We start from the raw sequence: 22,526 nt of genomic DNA on the forward strand, positions 1-22,526 counted from the left end.
GAACCTCTACATAGTAGAACCTCGACACGCATAGAGCCTCCACATAGTAGAACCTCTACACACATAGAGACTCTACATAGTAGAACCTCTACACACATAGAGCCTCTACATAGTAGAACCTCTACACACATAGAGCCTCTACATAGTAGAACCTCTACACACATAGAGCCTCTACATAGTATAACCTCTACACACATAGAACCTCTACATAGTAGAACCTCGACACGCATAGAGCCTCCACATAGTAGAACCTCTACACACATAGAGACTTTACAAAGTAGAACCTCCACACATAGAGCCTCTACATAGTAGAACCTCTACACACATAGAGCAACTACATATTAGAACCTCTACACACATAGAGACTTTACATAGTAGAACCTCTACACACATAGAGCCTCTACATAGTAGAACCTCTACACACATAGAGCCTCCACATAGTAGAACCTCTACACACATAGAGCCTCTATATAGTAGAACCTCTAAACACATAGAGACTCTACATAGTAGAACCTCTCCACACATAGAGACTCTACATAGTAGAACCCCTACACACATAGAGACTCTACATAGTAGAACCTCTAAACACATAGAGACTCTACATAGTAGAACCTCTAAACACATAGAGACTCTACATAGTAGAACCTCTACACACATAGAGACTCTACATAGTAGAACCTCTACACACATAGAGACTCTACATAGTAGAACCCCCACACACATAGAGCCTCTACATAGTAGAACTTCTACACACATAGAACCTCTACACACATAGAGCCTCTATATAGTAGAACCTCTAAACACATAGAGACTCTACATAGTAGAACCTCTACACACATAGAGCCTCCACATAGTAGAACCTCTACACACATAGAGCCTCCACATAGTAGAACCTCTACACACATAGAGCCTCTATATAGTAGAACCTCTAAACACATAGAGACTCTACATAGTAGAACCTCTACACACATAGAGACTCTACATAGTAGAACCCCTACACACATAGAGACTCTACATAGTAGAACCTTTAAACACATAGAGACTCTACATAGTAGAACCTCTACACACATAGAGACTCTACATAGTAGAACCTCTACACACATAGAGACTCTACATAGTAGAACCCCTACACACATAGAGCCTCTACATAGTAGAACTTCTACACACATAGAACCTCTACACACATAGAGCCTCTATATAGTAGAACCTCTAAACACATAGAGACTCTACATAGTAGAACCTCTACACACGTAATAGAGAATAGAATGTTTTCAATAAATTATAAATTGTTTTAGAGCGGGAGGAATAACAATACACACAGAAAATGTAAGATATTTAATAATCGAAACTGCAAAGCATAGATCATTTAATAGTTAATAATTTATTAATGATGTGTACACGTGACTTGAATGCATGAATGAAACTAGTGATTTGCAGAAGTGAGTACAGTATTGTCTTTTGCCACCCTCCCTTATCACTACTTATCTCTACAGTGTTATACTCTATGGAGTTATTTGATAACAGTTTACATGGCCGGTGACAAGCCAGATGTAGTCGTCTTTGGTACTTGAAAGTACCTATAATATAAATACAGTAACGATAATATTATTATTAGGTATTACGTAAGTAACTTCGACAATCCGTTGTAAACTTTCTATTCGGTATTATGATTGAAACCCTGTTGTTCTGATAAAAGGTAATATAATATAAAACATGTTATAATCATCTAAAATAACTATCAAAGAATTTAAATAACTTGCATGGTTTTCTTAAGCTGCAATGTAGCAAAGTAAAAAACTCAATATGTAAATTAATGCTTATTACATCATCACAGGAAATTTTTGACACCATAGTGATTATTTTTCAAATCACATGACGTGGTTTCTAATTTATGTAGTTCGAATTATTTACCTTAACATATTCAAATAAATTATTGATATTATTAAGTTGTTAATTGTTTTTATTATAAATCTTTTTCTATAGATTGAAGATCATCCCAACGCATTGGGTTTTGTTAACAAGCTCTACAGATTTAAATTAAACAACAATAAATCCAAACATACCTTTCCATGAATATGAACAAGATGATATGGTAACAATTTATGTAAACTTTGGGCGATTGGCTATTTTCAAAATAACCGTTATGTCATATACTTTCACATTTAAATCGAAAAACAATAACAAATTACTTACACCCATTCATTAACACTGACGAAATATACATTATATACAGAAATGTTTACACAATATTAACACGAATCCTTAAGGCATCGGAAGCAAATTGAGTCAGTAAATTGTGGAAATCATAATTCCTTGTAAATAATATGTACAACATTCTTTGTGTAGTTAAATAATTTAAAATTTATTAAAACAATATGGTCAAGGAAGGAAAGGGAAGAAAGATTAAGAGGCAGAATGTAATTCAATGTTTAATTTGACTTTTCTGTTTAATTAATTGATGGTCTTTTTAAACAATATGTGTAGAGTGCATTCACATGCCTTGATTATGTTTTACCGTTGAGCAATTCATCACAACCATCCTTATGTGCGGTTAATAAGACAGAATATTTAAACGAATTCAAAACTTAGTACTTAATATTATATACTAGCTGTTTTATGAAAACTCAAAAACTTCTTACTGCATTTCAAGTTACCTATGGGTTGTTGCCTAAATGTGTTAAGTTAAATATATTTAAATAAAAAAAGTTTTATACTTAAAAACACTTAAAAGAAAATTAATATAAAACGTGTAACTAATTTAACCTGTGAATTAAGTTTCTTTCTTAAAAGCGGGAATTTGGGTTTAATTGAATATCACGGTTAATTAAATTATATGGTAAACCGACAGGAAATTAGCTTTACCTCAGTTCTTTCAATATAATCCTAGACATCCCAACGATAGCAACTTAATGCATATATATGCTAATAATACTACTTCCTCAGTACACGAAACACAATCCAAAATCCACAGAGTACAAATTCACATTTATTTATCAAACAGCAAACGTTTCAATATAAAAGTCGAAACACCAACTTATGTTTAGTAACTTAGCATACAATCATGTACCCAATCATTAATTGATTTATACGCATACCTAGTGGTTGATTGGATGAGATAACTCGATCTTAAAATGTGAAATCGTAACTATTCAAATTTTATAGCATTTCAGTTCATTTCTTCCAAGCGACCAAAAACCATCAGTTCCAGCGGAAGACTGTATTAGAGAAAAATGAATGTTGATTGGAAACATCAAAGTAATATTTTGCCGCAATTTAGAATCAATTAAGTGATCGATAAAAAAATAAGAAAGATAGCATAGAAGAAAATTATCAGGAAAACAAAAGATACATTTGAGATTATTAGATTTTCTGTATCAACGTCAGTTTCAGATCAAGTCCAACAACAAAAATAAAAATACTCGTGGCAGTGAATGTGATCTGATGAAAATATCTTAAGAACACAAATATGTTGGGTTCTGACACCGATCAAATTAAATATAGAATGGTAAAGATGGAAGAAATGTGTGAACTAAAATGTCGGAAGACATTAGAATCTAGCTATCGGTGTATGCACAGAACAGTTGCAATTCCTTCGATAATAAACAGTGTATATACAATAAATAATTTACACATGTATTGTACTTAAAATGTCACTATTTTAGAGACTAGGGCAATAGTTTGTGTCGGAATAGTGAATAAAGTGATTGAGAAATAGGTTTGGTGCTTAAGTGAGTTGATAACTGTTATACATGCTAAAATAGTTAAAGAATTAGGGAAATAACGGAATGTTTCGGTGACTGATGTCTTGTAAGAAACACTTATAGTACCTTTTGAATTAGTATGTATGTGGTTAAACCAAAATAATATTGCTTGGATTGAGCAAAAGTAGTTCATGAGCAATTCAAATTAAACGGGTATAAATACTGACGAAAAATTCCAATAGTCACTTAATTGAAGATTTTGATGTTAATTCTCAAATTTCGGTGTCATAGGAATTGTCTTATAGCACCGAATGGTGTTATAACACCGAAATTTAACACATCATTCTGTACTATGAGACAATTCCTATAACATCGAAATTCGGAGTTATGACACAATCGCGAGGTATGCATATTTGACACTGCGGAAGAGCCACGGCTTCCTCGGCCTAGGATTGGACCGATGGGAGGATGGGAAGCCGGTGCAGACTGGATCAGTACTCCTCTTCCTCCTCCTCGTATTCGTCCAGTTCTTCCTCGTCACTGCAACGACAAGCATAGTGCGTGAGCGGACACCAGTGCAGAACGCGAGGACGCAGCAAGTCACTGGATAGCTTCACATATCTCAGCTTATCCCTCAATAAAATAAAAATCTCAATTTAATCAAAAAGAATATCTGATTTGTCCTTATATAAAATAATATCACTTTTGAATCCCTAATGTAAATACTGTATGTCATTCCCATTTATCACTCAAATAAAAAAAATACAGTAACCATCCCAAGTCTTGTTTTTAATAACTCAAAATATAACAACTAGGCCGGGTGAGGTTCATAATGTCCAAATTTTACAAACTCCAACGTCTAAAATATTAAATAAACAGTGCGTTTCATAACCTCCAAATTTCACAAACTCCAAAACTATAACTTTCAAATAAGCACCGTTTCACAATGTCCAAATTTTACAAACTCCAACGTTAATATATTAAATAAACAGTGCGTTTCATAACCTCCAAATTTCATAAACTCCAAAACTATAACTTTCAAATAATCACCGATTCACAATGTCCAAATTTCACAAACTCCAACGTTTATATATCAAATTAACAGAGCGGTTCATAACCTCCAAGTTTCATAAGCTCCAACGGTACAGTCTCTGCCAGAAGTCGCCGCAGAGGTTGCCGTGGTTCGGTAATAGCCATGAGTACTACGGTAATAGCTTATTCCCTATAGGGGAAATTCGATAAAATGTAAATTGATTTGCACATTGTGTGCTGACACATATTTGAGTCACACAGCTGAGTGTTCTTGAATGTTCGTATAATCAGTAGTTGAGCGCTGGTGAACGGTGCCTGCTATCTGACTGTGGCAACCACTAGAGAGACTTCTGGCCCAGACTGTACCGTTGGAGGTTATGAAATTTGGACATTATGAACCGCTCTGTTTATTTGGTATCTAAACGTTGGAGTTTGTGAAACTTGGACATTGTAAAACAGTGATTATTTGAATGTTATAGATTTGGAGTTTATGAAATTTAGAGGTTATGAACCGCTCTGTTTATTTAATATTTAAACGTTGGAGTTTGTGAAACTTGGACATAGTGAAACAGTGATTATTTGAATGTTATAGTTTTGGAGCTTATGAAATTTGGACATTATGAAACGCGCTGTTCATTTAATATTTTAAGCGTTGGAGTTTGTGAAATTTGGAGTTTATGAAACGCTCCCACTAGGCCTAATCAATCACACCTAATTAAATAAGATTTCTCAATTTTACGTAACAGAACAATTATTATTCTTCAATTAATCGCTCTCCAAAAATCTCAGATAATTTCATAGTATTTTTCTCACATTCAATCTAATGTTTCAACGTATTTCTGAAAAAAAAACTCAACCTAAAAAATAGTAGAACATTACAAATGAGTAAAAATGCTTTTATGCCTTGAAATGCTGCTTCCTCACGAAGAATTGTGCGTGAAAATTACATGACAATGTTGCAATGAAGAACAAATTAATTCTTTTAACCCGTAGGGTAGTTCTAGTATGGTAATTTTTTAGCGTTTTTATGATGAAATACATTAGACGTATACATTAGTTTATTCCAAAATAAAAAATATAAATTCTGACCCTGGCCCAAGAAAAGCACAGTCGTATATGAAGTTGAATCAATACACAGTAATAATTAATTGTTATGTAATTCAATATGCATGAAGTACGAGTCTTAAGGGTGGTGTTATTTGTAATTTTATACTATTTTTATTTTCAATAAATTAAGGATCGGTCAAAATTCCCTTAAGGTGAGATTCTGCTGTTCTACTCCTAGTTAAGGTAAAGTGCAAAAATGCTTTTATACAAATAATACGTGATATAAACTACAACATCTCCAGTTCTATTTCAACGTGGTAAGGCTTTGAAAGCATGCATTGCGATGGATGGACATTCAACAAACAAAATAGGTTTTATTGCATATAGAGCTAAACTTATACAATTTATGGTTTTGTATAAAGACACTCTTACTGTGTTTTAGTACAATAGTTCATGTTAGCTGCTATCAATATTTAAACTAACCCAACATAACAGTTTCAAATATTGTCTAATAAAGAGGAAAATGGAAAATTATTTGCTCCAATACAATAAGAAACTATTAAAAAAAATCTGATAAGCTTATTTATAATCTTAGATGATCTTGCTGGAAATAATGGTTTCTTGGAAACCCCTTGCTAAAACATTTATATTTGATAAATTTGATATAATAATATTTATGCGATTTCTTCCACGCTCAAGTGTCTCTAGTAGCATTTTTTATTATTTTATTGTCTTTTATTGCCTGTTACATTTGTTACGGACATTCTTGCCTCCATCTTAAAATGAAAGGTGACATAAAAAGATAATGTGTCAAAGTTACTTAGTTATCATTAAATAATTTTATAAAACAAGTTTATTTGTCCCTGTAGGTGGAAAAAAGTTAGTTGTTGGCCAAAAAAATGTTTTGATAAAGTTTTAAAACTCCTTGAAGTACAATGACATATAATTAGAATATTATACACAAGTAGATTTTGAACCCAGAGACCTTAGTAAAATATCCAGAATTTGTTGTAGGTAAAAGATACTGATTCTTCCGTTCGTCTATCTCCTCGAAAGTGTCCCTGCTTCTATTATTGAAATAACATCTATTCAAGAGGACCTATGCTTAAACAAACTAAATATGATAATATATTAATATTAGGTAAAGAATATAAACTAGTTAGAAAGCTTATAACTATATAACATTTGTACTTCAACTAAACGAATTTTTAATAAAAAACTACAAAGGCTAAGCAAATTTCACTACATATTTCTATCGTCTAATTTAATCTAAAAATACTATATAAAATGTGTAAAACTTTTAAAAACACTGTATTTTTCACAAATCACAATTTTTTCCTATGAACGAACGAAATTTTCACGTTGAAGTGTCATGGGTTTTTACCCTTATCTGTGTGCCTATTCTACAACACTGTTCATATTTTATCATTTTTGTCTTCACACGAAACAAAGACTTTTTACCCAAAATTCATCTTACCCCTTTAAAAAACCTGACTTATTTCCAAACTTGAAATTTTTATCATCGTTTAGATATTTTTACTCTGCTCGGGGGAGAACGACAACAATCCTTCAGTTCTAACTGTGGACCACAATTACGATACGCCTAAATAATAAAGAAATTGATCCAATTCAAAAAATTTTTTAATAGCCACAATACGAAAAGGATCAAATGTAAAGATACTCTCCAAGAATGTATATTATGGGACGGACCACCAACCCTAGCTCTTTTGGTGGATTAGGATGAGAGAAATAAACGAGATTTATCGGTTTTGTGAGAACAAAAAAGGGATTCTATTCAAAACATTATAGCCTACATTCATATTTTAAAGTAAAATTTTAAAATAAAATGTCTTAAAACATTGTTATTCCTCCTTATCGTTTGGGACCTAAGACAAAGACGATTTATACGGTTGTTAATTTGTACTAACAACGATATCTGACACGGGCATATTGGGTTTTTCCAAATTTTTGTCTGTCTCATGATAACTTGTGCCAATGCATAATTCTTTAAGTGACTTGAATAGAAGAGAGGGTCGTTTTATAGTGAACGGAAGCAGACTGCTCACCCTGGCCTTTAAAATGGCACATTAAACGTTACGATGGCAATAAAACAGTTCCTTTAGTCTGCGTATCGTCAGTGATTCTTTATTTTTGCCATCACATTCCAGAAAGATCTAAAGAGATGAAATTTGTATGCTAAATTACATTTGAGTCTTAAAAAAATTTGGACAGCCTGAGATGGATAATTCTTACTAGGCCAGATTACTTTAGCTGTTTCTATTTCAATTACATGGCATACTGATTCATTTGATCACTCTAAATGTGTTTAAGACTTCTCATGGGATTGATTCCCATCCTTAAAATAACAAATTGAATTTATCTGTAGTATAAGCTGTATGACAAAACAAGTTTGACATCCCTTCCTTTTCTTCAACCAGGGCTCCTATCGATTTTAACCTCCCTTAAATCTATTGATCAAATATAAACGACTCCCACAAACACTCTCAAAATTGAAAGACGGCAAAGCATTCCGATCTCCATTTAACCTAACCCTGATTCTAGTGATGCAATTCAAACGCACCTGATTCACCCACAAACCCATTCGAAAGACCTAACTACAAGACTAATTCACCAAACACCTCACTATCACTTACTCGTCTTTGGAGTTGAACTTGTCGACGTAGGAAGTGTTCTCGACCCCGCACCCGGTACGGTTACAGCCCGGGCAGTACCAGTAGCTCAGCACCCCGATGGAGACGCCGAACAGGACGTTGGGGATGACCAGGGACAACACTAAGTGTCTCAGGTTGTCGTCCCAGGAATACCTCGCCACTACCATGTCGGGGTAAGTCCTACTGTAGAAGCAGGGGAAGGGGGTACCGAGGTGCTGGTAGCCGTACTTCTTAGCGAACTCCGAACAGTTCACTCTGGGAGGATACCCACAGCCTTCTGTGTTGATGAAGAATCTCGTCTCCCCTACGTCCCACTCCAGCGAGTTTATGTCCATGTTGCCCTGGAACACGGGAAATGAAATGTGGCGAGACTTTGGGTAGAAATAAGTCTATCACTGCTGTTGACCCTTGATACGTTTATGGTTTAATTTAGATCACACAGATTCCATTGTGTCAAACAAAACTCATACTATCACATATGTCCAATGACACAGAATCAATTGTGTAAAACAAAACTCGTACCATCACATATGTTCTCTACGTTCAAAAAAAATCGGTGGTTTAAGGGGAAGAAATCTACCCCCTCTCTACTCGATAATGCCTTTGAAACAATAACTCAATAATTCAGGTTTGTCAATATGTCATTCAGCTGCAACATATAGGCTACAATGAGCAAAAGAGGTAGTGCGGGAACTTCCACTCACACTGCTCATTATTTGAGAACAGACGATAGTGAGAGCAGATTTTTCAACCTCCTTGTATGGATTATGGTTGTATCACTGCGAAAAGCGTACCTTTTGCGTATTCAACAGTTTTTAATTGTTAAAATATTGAATGTCTAAAGGTTATTGTATTTTAAAATATGATTAAATCTTGTAATGTTATTAAATGCTACTGAATCCCAAATAATCCCTGAAAATACAATTATTTTATGATTTCCAACAGCTTAGTGCTGATGATACACTTAATTCCATTAAATTTATGTTGTGACCAAGTACAAACAATATGGATTGTGAATGAGTTTCTATTTAAAAGCTTAAATACTGATTCACGAGTTAGCTCTTGAGGAAAAATGGCTTGACTCTTACTTGGTAGGTATCGCTTTACAGAAAAAAAACAACTAAGTTAATACTGTCAATTTAGTTCCAATGAACGGCATGTTAATAAGATACGTTTGTAAGATAAACAAGAAAGAACGACCTTTTATGTCATATAAAATGTTTCCCGAGTAAATAAAATATTACAGGGACAAGTTCTTCTTGTTAACTTAACTAGAAAACACGACTGAAATAATGTAATGTATTAGACTGAACGAATTCAGGTCAACAGTGAGAGGGACGCTACAATCAACAGTAATCAATTATATGAAGGGCTTCATGATCCTATTGTGTTCTGCTGCATTTGCAGCTGCAACTGGGTTAAGTGGGGTGTTACATGTTTGTTCTACTAATGAATACAATTGAAAGAAATCACGACCTCACTGATAGGTATTTGAGTTGAAGTGTTGGTTTTGCAAAACGGTTCGTTTAAGTAATTTAATAGGACGCCTCTTATACAAGTTCTTTTTTGATGTTTTATACAGTCATATTATTAGATAAATCAATGTTAATCCGTGTTCTAAACGAGTAATCTATCTTTTCTTCTAGCTTTACACAAGTTTAAGTAAAACTTAAAATTTGTAAATTAGAACGATGATATGTATTTTCCATTGTATGCAGGTAACAATAAGATTTAAGGCTGACATTAATTTATTAATATTTATGCAGTAAAATACGTCTTCAAACACAACTTTATACTTGCATTAAATAAACATGCATGTTAAGTATAATATTTATACAATGCATCGGCTGTCAATTGCGACCAGTAACCTCAGTAATCATCAGCCCTGATTTGAGACTAAGATAATCAAAATGGCGTTCTTGCTAGATACTATTTACCACTAGTATCTGACACAAAACCATTTATGTTGCAGTAGAACCTAAGTTATACTACTTAGTTCTACTGCAACATAAATGGCAATGCTACTGCCTTTAATGATATTTTTGAAACTATGCAACTAATCAAGAAATTATTTACTAAACGTAAAGACAAATTTCTGGGTTGATTGCGAGCCTGAAGTCCAAGATGCTAGCCATTAGCTAGCTTCACTTGGACTTCGGCGCGGGAAGCACGAGTATAACTGACATATCAACTAAATGTAGGCATACGGGTTTAGACCGCTTTCCCTTCAAATCGTGTGTTATTCTCAATCTAAAATGACACTAGCGTAGTCAAAAGCCTTAAATCTCAACCCACCTTAGAGAACTCCTCGAAGGTGACTCTGCTGTAGTTGACCAGTATCTGGTGACACCGCAGCGCCGAGGAGGTGCAGCCTTCTTTGCACGACGTCCAGGAGCAGTTGCTGAGACCCTCGGCGTACACGTGCTCCACGGCCACGCATGTGACGGGGGTCCCTTCGTAGTCTGCAAGGATCGTCGAGATGGCGGGGTCCACGACGAAGGGGATGAGGAAGAGGAAAGCAAACACCGAGAGTATCGCGGTCGTACCGAGGCACAAGGACGTATAGAACTTGGCCTTTTCCAGGAGCGTCTCTATCTGCAACGGCTCCTCTTCCTTCTCCTCCGCCCCCATGATGACCGTGGTCTCGTCCGAATCAATGGTGAGGCTGTCTGTAACACTACACTACACGAGTCCACTACTGTGACACAGTTCGAGCGATAAGAGATCCTGTGACGCGTTCCCCTGCCGCACCGCGCACTAAGCGATGCCGTGAGCCAAGCGAGAGAAGAAATTAGTAGTCTTGAAGTGAGAAAACGTGCTGGTGCGTCGGACTGTCCTGCAGGAGGGGAATGCCTGCAACAGAGGGGTTACTGATAATGTGAGGTGAATCGGATTATGGATTAGTACAAGTTTAACACCTATAAAGCACTTGATTCTCTCTGACAACAGATAAACTATAGTTACTAAAAGGTTCAGTCTTTAGACTAGTTACTTAAAACAACATTACAAATTTAACTGCCATCGATTGCTGGGTGGCTGAGTGGTTAAAGCTCTTACGTAACTTCCCCAAGGTGTTCAGTGGATTCTTAGAAAAGCTAGCCTTTTGGTCCTCGACCATTCCTGATTAATAAACGATCATGGCTGAATAACAGATAGTCGTAAACAACAACAAAGCTGCATATGTCCTCGCACTTCAATACACCGATCCTCCCTCATATTCAGGTTAATGTGAAACATTGTGTCATTGCCCCTAAGAATATAAGTAGAAAAATAAAAAAATATTTTAAGGGTCATTATTTATTGTCATACACATTCATAGATAGTTTGGTATTGTTGACATAAGGCTTGATTATTTTGGATTTATTAAAAAATTTAAAAAGAGGAGATAATTCACCTAACATAGACTTTTATATGTAGACTCACTCTTTTGAATTCTTATACAAAGGTTTGGATCGTTCCCCGAAAAAAAATGTTAAAAAAGCCGGTGGCGTATACAACACCATTGATGATTTGTAAAAACTGCATTATGCAATTACTAGTGGTGAAAATGTGATTATCCTCAAATGTATGAGTTTATTCAACTAAAAAATACACACAGTGGCTTTGACCAAACAAGCTGTTAAAAAATAATAGTGGGAAGTTGGGTTAAAATGATAGCAGCACTGGGCAGATCAATAGAAGAGTTCTTGCTTCAAGTGAGTGACGGGGCAACCTTTTAACTAAATGTCAACCTTCTATCAAAGCCGACGTGTTTGCACGGTTCCATTCATTTTTTAGTGAGCCATTAAAAGAAGAAGTAGCTGTATCTGTTTTTAGATTCGGTGAAAGCTTTGTCAATTATTGGTTATGGTACTCGATAGCTGTATGTTTTACGGATATTCAGCGCGTCTGACGTAAAGTGAACCAATAGTTAACTGTTTCTTATGAGATAGATAACTTCTTATGGGGCACTCCCCATTATTTGTTATGATGTTTTTTTGGGATGGTTACATGGCCGACGACTTTGTTGTATTTTATGATTATTTTAGAATGTAAATCTAACGTGTGGATTAGCGTCTGCACTTGTTATTAATACGGCTGCCCTGAGTACTATCCTGATAATTAGACCCCTTCGTTAATTACGAGGCAAAAATGTGGTTCGGATTCCACTATAAACTGGAGGTCCCTTAGTTGCCATTGCCTGTATGGGCTATTAATTAACAGCTGTGTCTAAGTCTATGGTCTAAGGAACATGTCGGCCTTAGTCACTAACAAGACTACAAGATCGCCCCACTCATACTACACTCATCCTTCACTCATATTTGGGTTAAAATACGCACAGTGGCGTTCCCATTTAAATTAATTGATATAATTGATTGATATCACTATAATGTTAATTTATCTACTTAAAATGACTATTGGAAATTTGGTAAAAATTTGGAAAATTTCATAAAAAAGTATATGAACAGGTTTATGTCCCTAGATAAGTCTTTTTTGTTAGTTTGTTCATTTTATTGCTCAGTCTAACTTGAAGATGATTGAATCGATCGTCAGCTACTATCATCGTAGTCAAACTCTAGGCACCTTGACTAATTATTTGATCCTAACCTTCCTAAGTAAATACAGTATAGCATTTTCTTGGAGTTTTGGTAAATATTGCTATTAAAAAAATAAATATTGAAATGTGTAAGAACTTCAATGAAATCATTCATTGATTCTCAGGGGTCTTTAATGACATATGAACGATAATTAAACTATTTTTTGCAATTCTGGAATCCTTGTAAACGATTAAAATTGTAAATCTAAGAGACTCCAAGACTTTACCATACTTTGCTGACTTATGTAATTACTGAACATAAATCACAATTTTATTTTATGTTTTAACATTTGTTTGAAGTCTAAATTGTTGTTGCTTTTGATTATCCCATACATCTAACAGTTGAACTTAAAGACGATCTTACGCGACGGATCTCAGAGGGCCATGGCGTGGTCCCCCCCTCCCGCGTCGCTGGCTCCTCCATCCTTGTTGTTCTCCGACGACTTACTCCTCTTCTTGAACCTCATCCTCGCGTCGTCGCCCACCTCCACTGTCCTCTGGCACAGGATCAGCGTGATACATGAGATCACGAACAGACAGGAAGGCACTATCGAGGCGATCAGGAACTCGTTATAGGTCTTCTCCAGACTGAACCGCGCCACCACGGTGTCCGTATCCTGCTCCGAGAAGAAACAAGGGAAGCGAGCGCGCGCGTTGTGGTCGGACCCGTCCTTTCCGTACTCTCTGAGGAACTCACGGCACTCGTCCTTCAGTGTATTAACGCAGCCCTCCAGGTTAATCAGCAACTTGCTCTCGTTGGCGATCAACAGGTCGGGTTCTGGAGGTGCTACCATCCTAGTCTCGTCTAGTATCTTGGTGTGATGCACGTGGAGGTAGGTCAGGTACGTGAAGTTGGTCAGATCACTTAGCAAGTTCTTCTCCAGAACTGAGCCGTTGATGCAGTCCGACGCGGTAATACCTCCCGCGGAGCTGTTTTCTATCGTGAAGCAGCTCGCCATCAACACATTCTCTCTGGTCTCGTTCCATATCTCCGAGTCTGTCTCTACGTTTATAGCTCGCTGGCAATGTGAGAGATACACTTTGTCGCCATTCAGCACGATCACGTTTTTGTTACGAGTGGGGATGTCGAGACAGCGCCGGTCACAGTTGTACGGGGATCTGATCCTCTCACACGTCCCTCGGGTGCAATGCTGCAGCCCGTCTATATCTATACAGTTTATTTTACCTCGTCTCCCGGAACATTTTAGCGGCGCGTCTGTCTCTCTGAAGACGCACTCGAAGGCGTCGGTGATGTTGATGCAGGTGCCCATGGTGCAGTTGAAGGTTCCGGTCAGGTTGCGGCACTCGTCGGCGATACACCGGCTCTTCTTGGCGTTCTCCTGGTCTATCCCGTAACACGTCTTATTCGCCGTGTTGGTACAGTTGGCGAACAGTAAGCTAGATCCGTTGTTCCTCAGGTTCACGTAGATCTGCATGCAGGCTCCGGATGTCTTGCTGAGGCACCACTCTCCACACGAGCCCCAGTCACAGTTGTCCTTGGTCACCGCCCTCGTGGTGGTGCACATAGCCGGCACCTCGGTGATGCCTGACTTGAACGCTCTGAAGCTCGGCATGTATATGGCCACAGTGAGGTACACCAGCGCCACGCTGCTCAACACAGCTGTCATCTGACACATGCAGATCGTGCCGCAGATGCGGTTGTCCTGCGGTGGGATCACCAGGTCCTCCACGGGCGTCGGCTTCGGCATGTTGGATCACTACAGATTACAGACACTCTACAACGACACTGTCACCGCGGAGCTTGTCATGACTGAGAACACACGCTACCCATCCCCGCTCGTCCGCACTCTAGGTCCTCACTACGGTGAATGGGCCAAGTCTTATTGACTCAGTTCCGGCGTCGCCTGATCAATACTTCTGCCCCCCCTCCAGCGCCACGGCGCCCCCTCTGACCCCCCTAAACCACCCTCACCCACCGCCATGTACCTATATCACTCTATATCACTGTTGAAGATGTAGACTCATCTAGGTGTGTTAACTTAATATGAATGAAGATGAGTGTGAGAAAAGTGAGTTCCTAAAGTAAGATCAGCTGTTTCTTTGGTCAGGATAACTTATGAAAGCACTAGGACCAAAAATGAAAATTCTACTAACTTTACTCTGGACTTGATCTAATGATTGCCAGGCATGCACTATGACTGCAGCTATTACCATCAACCACCACGCCTCTATTCTCTCATCAAACCTGAAGCTAATAAGCGTGTTTTTCTCCTTTGAGCGGAGTGAGCGAAGCTCTTAAACTACTCTCCTGCTTTTGTTTTACAAATACCTTCTGAACGGCTGAAGTGATCCGCATGAAATTGAGTACAGACATTGTAACTATGAGACTGCATATAGCCGAAATGGTACATAGCGGTCTATGGGCTTTTCCCTTCACCAAAATATAAATTGAACATGGATCTTAGAAGGTAAATTGATTGTAGTATTTGTAAGGTAACAATAAAAAGGTACACAAAAGTTGTAACATATGTTTATCAATAAATAATCTAAACTACTACATTACAAAATAGAGAAGGATTGATACCGTTGAGCATTATTTGCTACAAAGTAAATAAACAAATAGAATTATTATGAACCATTGACTTTGGATAGTTAAGAGAGTTATTACTTTAGTTATAAAGTCAATTAGCATAAACAAAATGCATGGTTCATGGTTGGAAATGGGGTTTTCTGCAAGTATATTATATCTTTGAAATCCAGAACTGCAGAATCAACACATGGGAGCTTGATTTAAACTAGATTTACAGTGTGAGAAAATGCCTACTGCTACTAGATTCCCCGTTCTAATAGATCAGATGAAGAATTTTTATGTTGATTCCTTAAAGTTTATGTATGGGGCGTTTTTTTTTACTTAACAAATTATACAAACAATTTGGACTAAATAAAACGATCAAACTAAAAAAATACTTTTTGTAACCAAAGCAGATTTTGAAAGACACATTGTAAAATATACCAAAACATGAAAGAGAAACATCCAGTCAATATCAGTGCACCAAAACACCCTCAGCACGAAACACATGAAAACAAGCTTCAGATAACAGGCAACAGTCAGTCCAAATTCCATTTATTGATAATAATAATTATGTAAAACTTTATAGTTCAGAAAATTTTGAAACAAAATCAGGTGTCCCACAAGGTCCTGTACTAGGTCCAATTTTATTTATAATATATAAATAAATAATGTGACAAATTCAAGAAAATTAACCAAAGTGATATTATTTGCTGATTACACGACCATATTGACAACCAGCCAATATAGAGAAGAATTGGAAATTAAATGTTATAAAGAAGCAAATTAACTAGCACAATGCTTCATAGAAAACAATTTAGAAATTAATGTAAATAAAACAAAATTTATAAATTTTTGAATCAGAGATAAAACAAAAAAATATTTCAACTTAAATATTTTAATTGATGATCAACATATAGAAGAAGTAGAAACAATCAAATTCCTAGGACTTATTATAGACAAAAATTCAAATTGTAACTCACATACTGAGCACTTATGTAAAAAACTTTCCCAAATTATTTGTATACACTAAGAAGATTGTCTATGTTCTATAGTTAAGACGCATAACTTACTGTATATCATTCATTAATTATTTCCAACATTAGATATGCAATACCTGTATGGGACTCAACTTCATCAAAAACTAAACAAATATTACAAAAGTCTTCATTAAGAATTATTTTTAAATTGAAACCACGCCAATCCTGAAAACATATTTAAAAAATACCAGTTTATGACCTTTTACTAAATATATATTTACAAATCGTTACTATTTTTAAAAAAACAATTTTGAGAAATTCTGGAAAAATGATGAATTATGTAAGAAGAATTATGATTTGAGAAAATTACAAATATTTTCTTCTACTTTCTACAAAACAAATTTTATGAAAAAATCTTTATTACAATGGAAGAAAATTATTTAACAAATTACCAACTAATATTCCAAACTTAAAATTAAAAGAATACAAAAAAAAATAAAACAAATCCTTACTGAAGATCCGATTTATTCTATTGAAGACTACAATGAAAAATGCACCAAAATTAAAAAATGAAATTATAAAGGGTTTAATTTAGTACTAAACCTAAGCATTAATTAATTGTACTGTGAACGATACAATGTATATTGTCAAGACAATAAAGTAATTTATTTATTTTCTAGGTAGTTTAACATATTTTTTTTGTTTTTAAACTGGTTTCAATTTGCACATGAAGATAAAATGTCTATTTTATCGATACTCAGAGCACTAATACAGTTTTGCATCCATATTAAGATGTTTACTCGGTATATTGTTGCCAGTTCACTAAATATACAATAAATCAAATTAGTACAAGATAATCAATAATAAAAACACAAAAATTCAATTCATTATATAAAAATTATAAAAACAGAATAAAAAATTATAATTTAGAATAAAAATAATTATAAAATATTAAATACAATATTTTATTGTATAGATAATAAATTCGATTGCACTATAAATCAATTGAAAAATATGAAACCAATACTATTATATTAGGAAACAAAGAAAAGTTTGAGTTTTCATCCAGAACTACGATATCTTTAAAACGATGCCAAGTTTTAAAATATAAAAGAAATAGCTAAAATATTACGTTTTTTAGTTGTAAAAATGGGGTAGAAGTATTATTTACTTCAATGGGTAGAATAAGACTAATCTAGTCAGGTATGCGCCATTTTACATATAAAAATCTAATATTTCAGATATTTCTTATTCAACATTGGATTTTGAACTTTTTATTGTTTGATGGGAATTTAAAATTTTAAATAAAAGTGTTCTTGAAATTTTTTCATAAAATGAGCCATTATTTAGTAAAGTAATTTAAAAAAAAAACTTAAAATGACCGTCATTTTTAAAATTTAAGTTGAAACAAGGTGAATTTTTACGGGTCTCATTTTCAAGTTTCATAAAGATCATTTGAAAAAAATCCAAAGATGAAATTGTTTACGTAAAAAACAAAATGGCGGATATCTGGGTAACGAAGCGATTTTGGAAAACAGTTTTATTCTAGATTTTCACTTTATTTTACCCGAATCACTGTGTAAATTATGTCTTCACTTTTTTGATCACCCTGTATAGCAATTAATTTAGCGTTGGCTGAGTCATCAAGACTATTATATTTATTATTAATTGTGAGTTATTTAATGATTTTTAAGGTTTTACCTACCACCGTTTTTACAGTAACCATTTCAGTTCAGTTCTTAGAATTGAAAAGTTTCACTTAACAGCTGTTTACTTTCATAACAGCATAGTTTCTCTCACAACACGGTTAACGGACCAATGAGGTTCAAGGGTTGAGAGAAAAGAAATAAAATTGTAATGCTTTGAATATCAACTAATCAGCTGATCAGTTGACAATTTTAATTGTTGATCCGACATGTTCCTGTTGATACTCGCGTATTCTTCACCTAAGTTGGCGGCAGTTAAAGGAAGGTTGATTGAACTGATTTAAATTAGTGAAAGTGAAGTTGTTGAGATGGAAATGAGACCACCAATTTTTTGTGCTAATCTTTTGCCACCAATATCGAAACAAAGGTATGAAATTACATACCAGCAATTCATTAAATGGACGAAACAAAATAAGGTTAAATTGATTAATGAAAATGTGCTTCAGGTTTATTTTGAAAACCTCTTGAACACTTTTTCACCCAACTCGTTGTGGACCACATATTCGATGCTGAAATCTAACTGTAAATTAAATGTTTCACTATAGTATTCAGTTGTCCAAAAAATATGAAATATTTCCCTAATTGTACCTGATACTATATTTATGGTAAGAATGCTGCTAGCAGAACCTATTCCCTGAAAAAGTAACGTATTATTTAACGAAGTTTTACAAACACGTAATTACTTGAGATCAGCTGATTATACAATAAGTCGTTGCATCACTTTCAGTGGCAATGACAATAAACAAAAACATGACCTCTCTGGAAGTTATGAGTAGTGATTGTTAGTAATTAAAAACCCAGATTGTTAGTAATTAAGAACGGTCGTAGGTAAAGCCGAATACACTCATAGAGGTTTTTAAGGCAATTGCCAAGGCTCGTGCCTTAAATTTTCTACTCGTGTCGTAAAATCGTTTCATAAAATAATATTAACAAATACTATTCCATTTTCTTTGACTTCAATATAAATACTAGACACTCTATGACGTCACTTAAATAGCGAGCTCATTTCTACACAGTGGCATGCATCCTTTAGGGTACGTTCAGTCAAAGAGAGCGCTGGAAGTCATGGAATTCCGTATTGTGATGTGTTTGAGACCTAAGGACAGAATTCTTAGGCATATTTTTTCAAATCTAAGGATTATTAAATTGAACGATAAAATAATTAATTATCATTAAAAAATACGCTGTATACATTTCGGTTCGTGCACAAATATCACAAGTAGGCTAATCTTGAAATTACCGACTTCTTCGATGCTTAATATGCTATTTCTGTAACTAAATTATACCCCACATAGCACAGAATATGCTCAGGATATCCCACAGAGTTCCCAAAACGTCCCAATATCCCATGAGATACAGGAATATCCCTGGGACATTCCTGGCATATTCCTGTTACAATAATTATAATTTAATTTTTTTGAGGGTTTTTGATCGAGGGACAGGAATATCTTTGGCATATCCCTAGAATATCCACGATATCCTTTTTTCCTAATATCCACTATTAACTCAAGTACTTCTCAAAATATGCTACCGAATACAGCTTTCCCACACAGCACAGGATCCTGACCAGTTTCGACATAGATCCCAGGATTTGAGAACGTCCCTAGGATCACTCTAAGATATTGCACATATCCAACTTAAAAGATTGCATTTTGAGGATATCCTGGGGATTTTCTATGGATATTCTCGGTGGGCTACCTATATTAAAACATATTTTATAGTATTGGATGTATTAAAGGGACAAGTGCTTGAGAAACGTTATTAAAAAGTATTTCAATACTATTTCGAATTAAAATAACTAATAACGTTACTAATGATTTAAAAAAATTAATCATGTTTTCCGATCATATCCATAGGACATCCTTTGGAGATCCGTAGGATATCCCCGTAGGGCATGTAACTATCAAACTAAAAATTTTTCATCATGAGGGCTTCTCTCGATGGACTTTCTATAGGCTCTTTAATACATATGTACGTCTCTCTGGTACGACCTCATCTCTAATGTGCCCCAACAATTGATCTCCTTATCAGAAAAATGACTGTGTACTTTGTTATTCTTCTCTCTGATTCTGCCTACTTTCTGACCGTTGGATACACTCTTATTTTTTTAACTGTTGGAGTTTGCCTTGGGTTAAAATACCTGGATATCCCGGGGCTGGAGCTTATGTAGTGTCTTTGGCCCCTGCTGGAATCATTGATGGGATTTGTATTTTTATTTAAACTTCACGATTGAACACCGATTTTTCAGAATTTCATGGCCTGGTGGATGTTTAGGTTCCAAGAACTGTTTGTAAAACCTCTCCTTTACAACATGTTAACTGCAAAGAACTAAATCGTCTCCCTTCATTTGATGAATTATGACAATGTGGTTTCACCTCATGTTGATTTCTTTGAACTCAAGCTTCCATCCTTCCACCAAAAGATTTTGGTCTCTAAATTGTTCGATTGTTGTATAATTAGATTATTAGATTTTTATTACTAAAACATTTGAAATAGCTGGCTTTCTTGTCCGGTACAAATTTTAGAATTATTTACTGTTACTTTTTGTTGAAGTAAATCATGTCCCAACGTGAAACCTGTATATAAATCTTCAAAATAGTAGCTTATACGTATTCAAGCGTACCTTTAACATACAAAGAACTCTGTTAAAGTACGTCTTGCATTTCCAGATTAGCATCACACCTTTTAATTTTGGCCATAATCATTCAACTTTAGACATTTCTATCAATAATAATTGGTACGATACGTACAGAAACGAGTACACTTTGGAGATCATTGTTGATCAGCTGATCTATTGACTTCTGTATATAAATGCAATTGGAACAAAGAAATGCTCCCAAGGTCAGCAGATCCGCATCATGACGTCATAGGTCGATACTACCATGATGGGAGGGGGGAGGGGGTGGCACACTTTGGAGGCATTAACAGGAAAATAAAAAAATGCCGCAGAAATGGTGGAATAAACTACTGTACATCTATTAGAGCTGATTATAAGTATTGGTGCTGTTGCATTTGATTGTTTTCTATAGTGAGAGAAATCACTATGGAACAAGAGGGTTGAAACTCTTTTACAAGATTTTTTGGTCATGTTGAATTTAGTTTTTGTCCTTCGACGTCAATTAAATATACTAAATACCACTAAATACTAAATTTATTACAAAACGGATACACACGTATGACTATTCCGTATTTAAAAATAATTTACTAGTGGTAAGCAATATTTTACACTAAACGTCTTTACTCTTTTATGTGGAAGGAAAAAACAAAACCAATAAATACCCGATGCTTGACAGTACAAGATTACAATTAGACTCAAAAGGCGATGAAAGTTAGTGAAGTCCAAAATTGCTCATAGCTCACGCACAAACGGAAAACGAATTTCAATTGACAGGATTTGATCCTTAATTTTTTTCCAAATTATTGAAGCCTTATAGACAATGAGTTTAAATGTGGTTCAAAAGTAAAATATTGAACATTGAACATCGGTTAGGAGAATTTTTTTATAAAGGTAAAATATTGAATCTGAAAAATGCACACGTTTTGTTGAGCTACAGCATCGGAATGTCTTGGATCATGTTAGTACTTTCTCGTGTACTTCTCGGTCTCCTGTTGGGCATCATTTTCCAGAATCCATTTCTTCTTCCTTTGGCCTGAGATGTTCCAAAATTATCCTCATTGTTTACTTTTCACTTTGTATATAATTTGTTTATAAACCATGTGTAATCTATCTGAACACCTAGACCCACTACTGTATTAGTTAAATTAACACCTCTGAATTATCACATGTTTCCATACAGTAAAAGGGTAAAAGATTTCACTAGGAAGCACTGATGAACCAAAGGGCCAGAATCAACTTTCCTCATTGTTTACACCTCTTTCACCACAAAATGATTCTTCAGTGCTTATTCTAAAAATCGGGATTTTACGGCCTAAACCTGTATATAATTTTGAGAAAAAATTTGACATTTTACCCAACATTAGCAATATTTTGTGTGATCGGAGCTTCTTACTCCAAGATGACTTAAAGGACACAAATAGTTTTCTTGAAAATACTAATAATACTTACAAATGTCCTGAAATTAGCCTACTTGTAAATAATGTACCAACCACAACTCTTTTAGATACCGGAGCAAATGTAACTTGTATATCTGAACAATGGATATTAGAAAATAAAACAAGACTAGGACAATTCGAAGAGTTACCCCTGACAGGTGTTCATATAAAGACCGCAGTTGGCGAAAAATCTAAACGAGTATCGAAAATACTACTCATGAATGTCAGT

The 22,526-nt window shown here is 35.1% G+C and overlaps 2 protein-coding genes across 2 annotated transcripts; both read right to left on the bottom strand.

Annotated features, from left to right (window-relative positions):
• Window positions 1-1,320: 1,320 nt before the first annotated feature.
• On the bottom strand, window positions 1,321-11,083 carry LOC128991652 (protein tipE). The gene is made up of 3 exons (XM_054414730.1): window positions 10,748-11,083; window positions 8,435-8,793; window positions 1,321-4,241 (listed from the first exon to the last, which is right to left on the bottom strand). Exons 1-3 carry the CDS (start codon window positions 11,081-11,083, stop codon window positions 4,193-4,195), a joined length of 744 nt encoding a protein of 247 aa, XP_054270705.1. The 3' UTR covers window positions 1,321-4,192.
• An 80-nt stretch (window positions 11,084-11,163) lies between these two features.
• LOC128991651 (uncharacterized) lies at window positions 11,164-14,941 on the bottom strand. The gene is made up of 2 exons (XM_054414729.1): window positions 13,393-14,941; window positions 11,164-11,305 (listed from the first exon to the last, which is right to left on the bottom strand). The coding sequence occupies exon 1, from the start codon at window positions 14,735-14,737 to the stop codon at window positions 13,403-13,405; it is 1,335 nt and encodes a 444-aa protein (XP_054270704.1). The 5' UTR covers window positions 14,738-14,941; the 3' UTR covers window positions 11,164-11,305; window positions 13,393-13,402.
• Between the last annotated feature and the right edge of the window lie 7,585 nt (window positions 14,942-22,526).

This window comes from Macrosteles quadrilineatus, unplaced genomic scaffold, assembly GCF_028750875.1.
Source record: "Macrosteles quadrilineatus isolate MER2022 unplaced genomic scaffold, UCM_ALF_1.0 Scaffold_4__1_contigs__length_99947679, whole genome shotgun sequence".
NCBI classification, from domain to species: Eukaryota; Metazoa; Arthropoda; class Insecta; order Hemiptera; family Cicadellidae; genus Macrosteles; species Macrosteles quadrilineatus.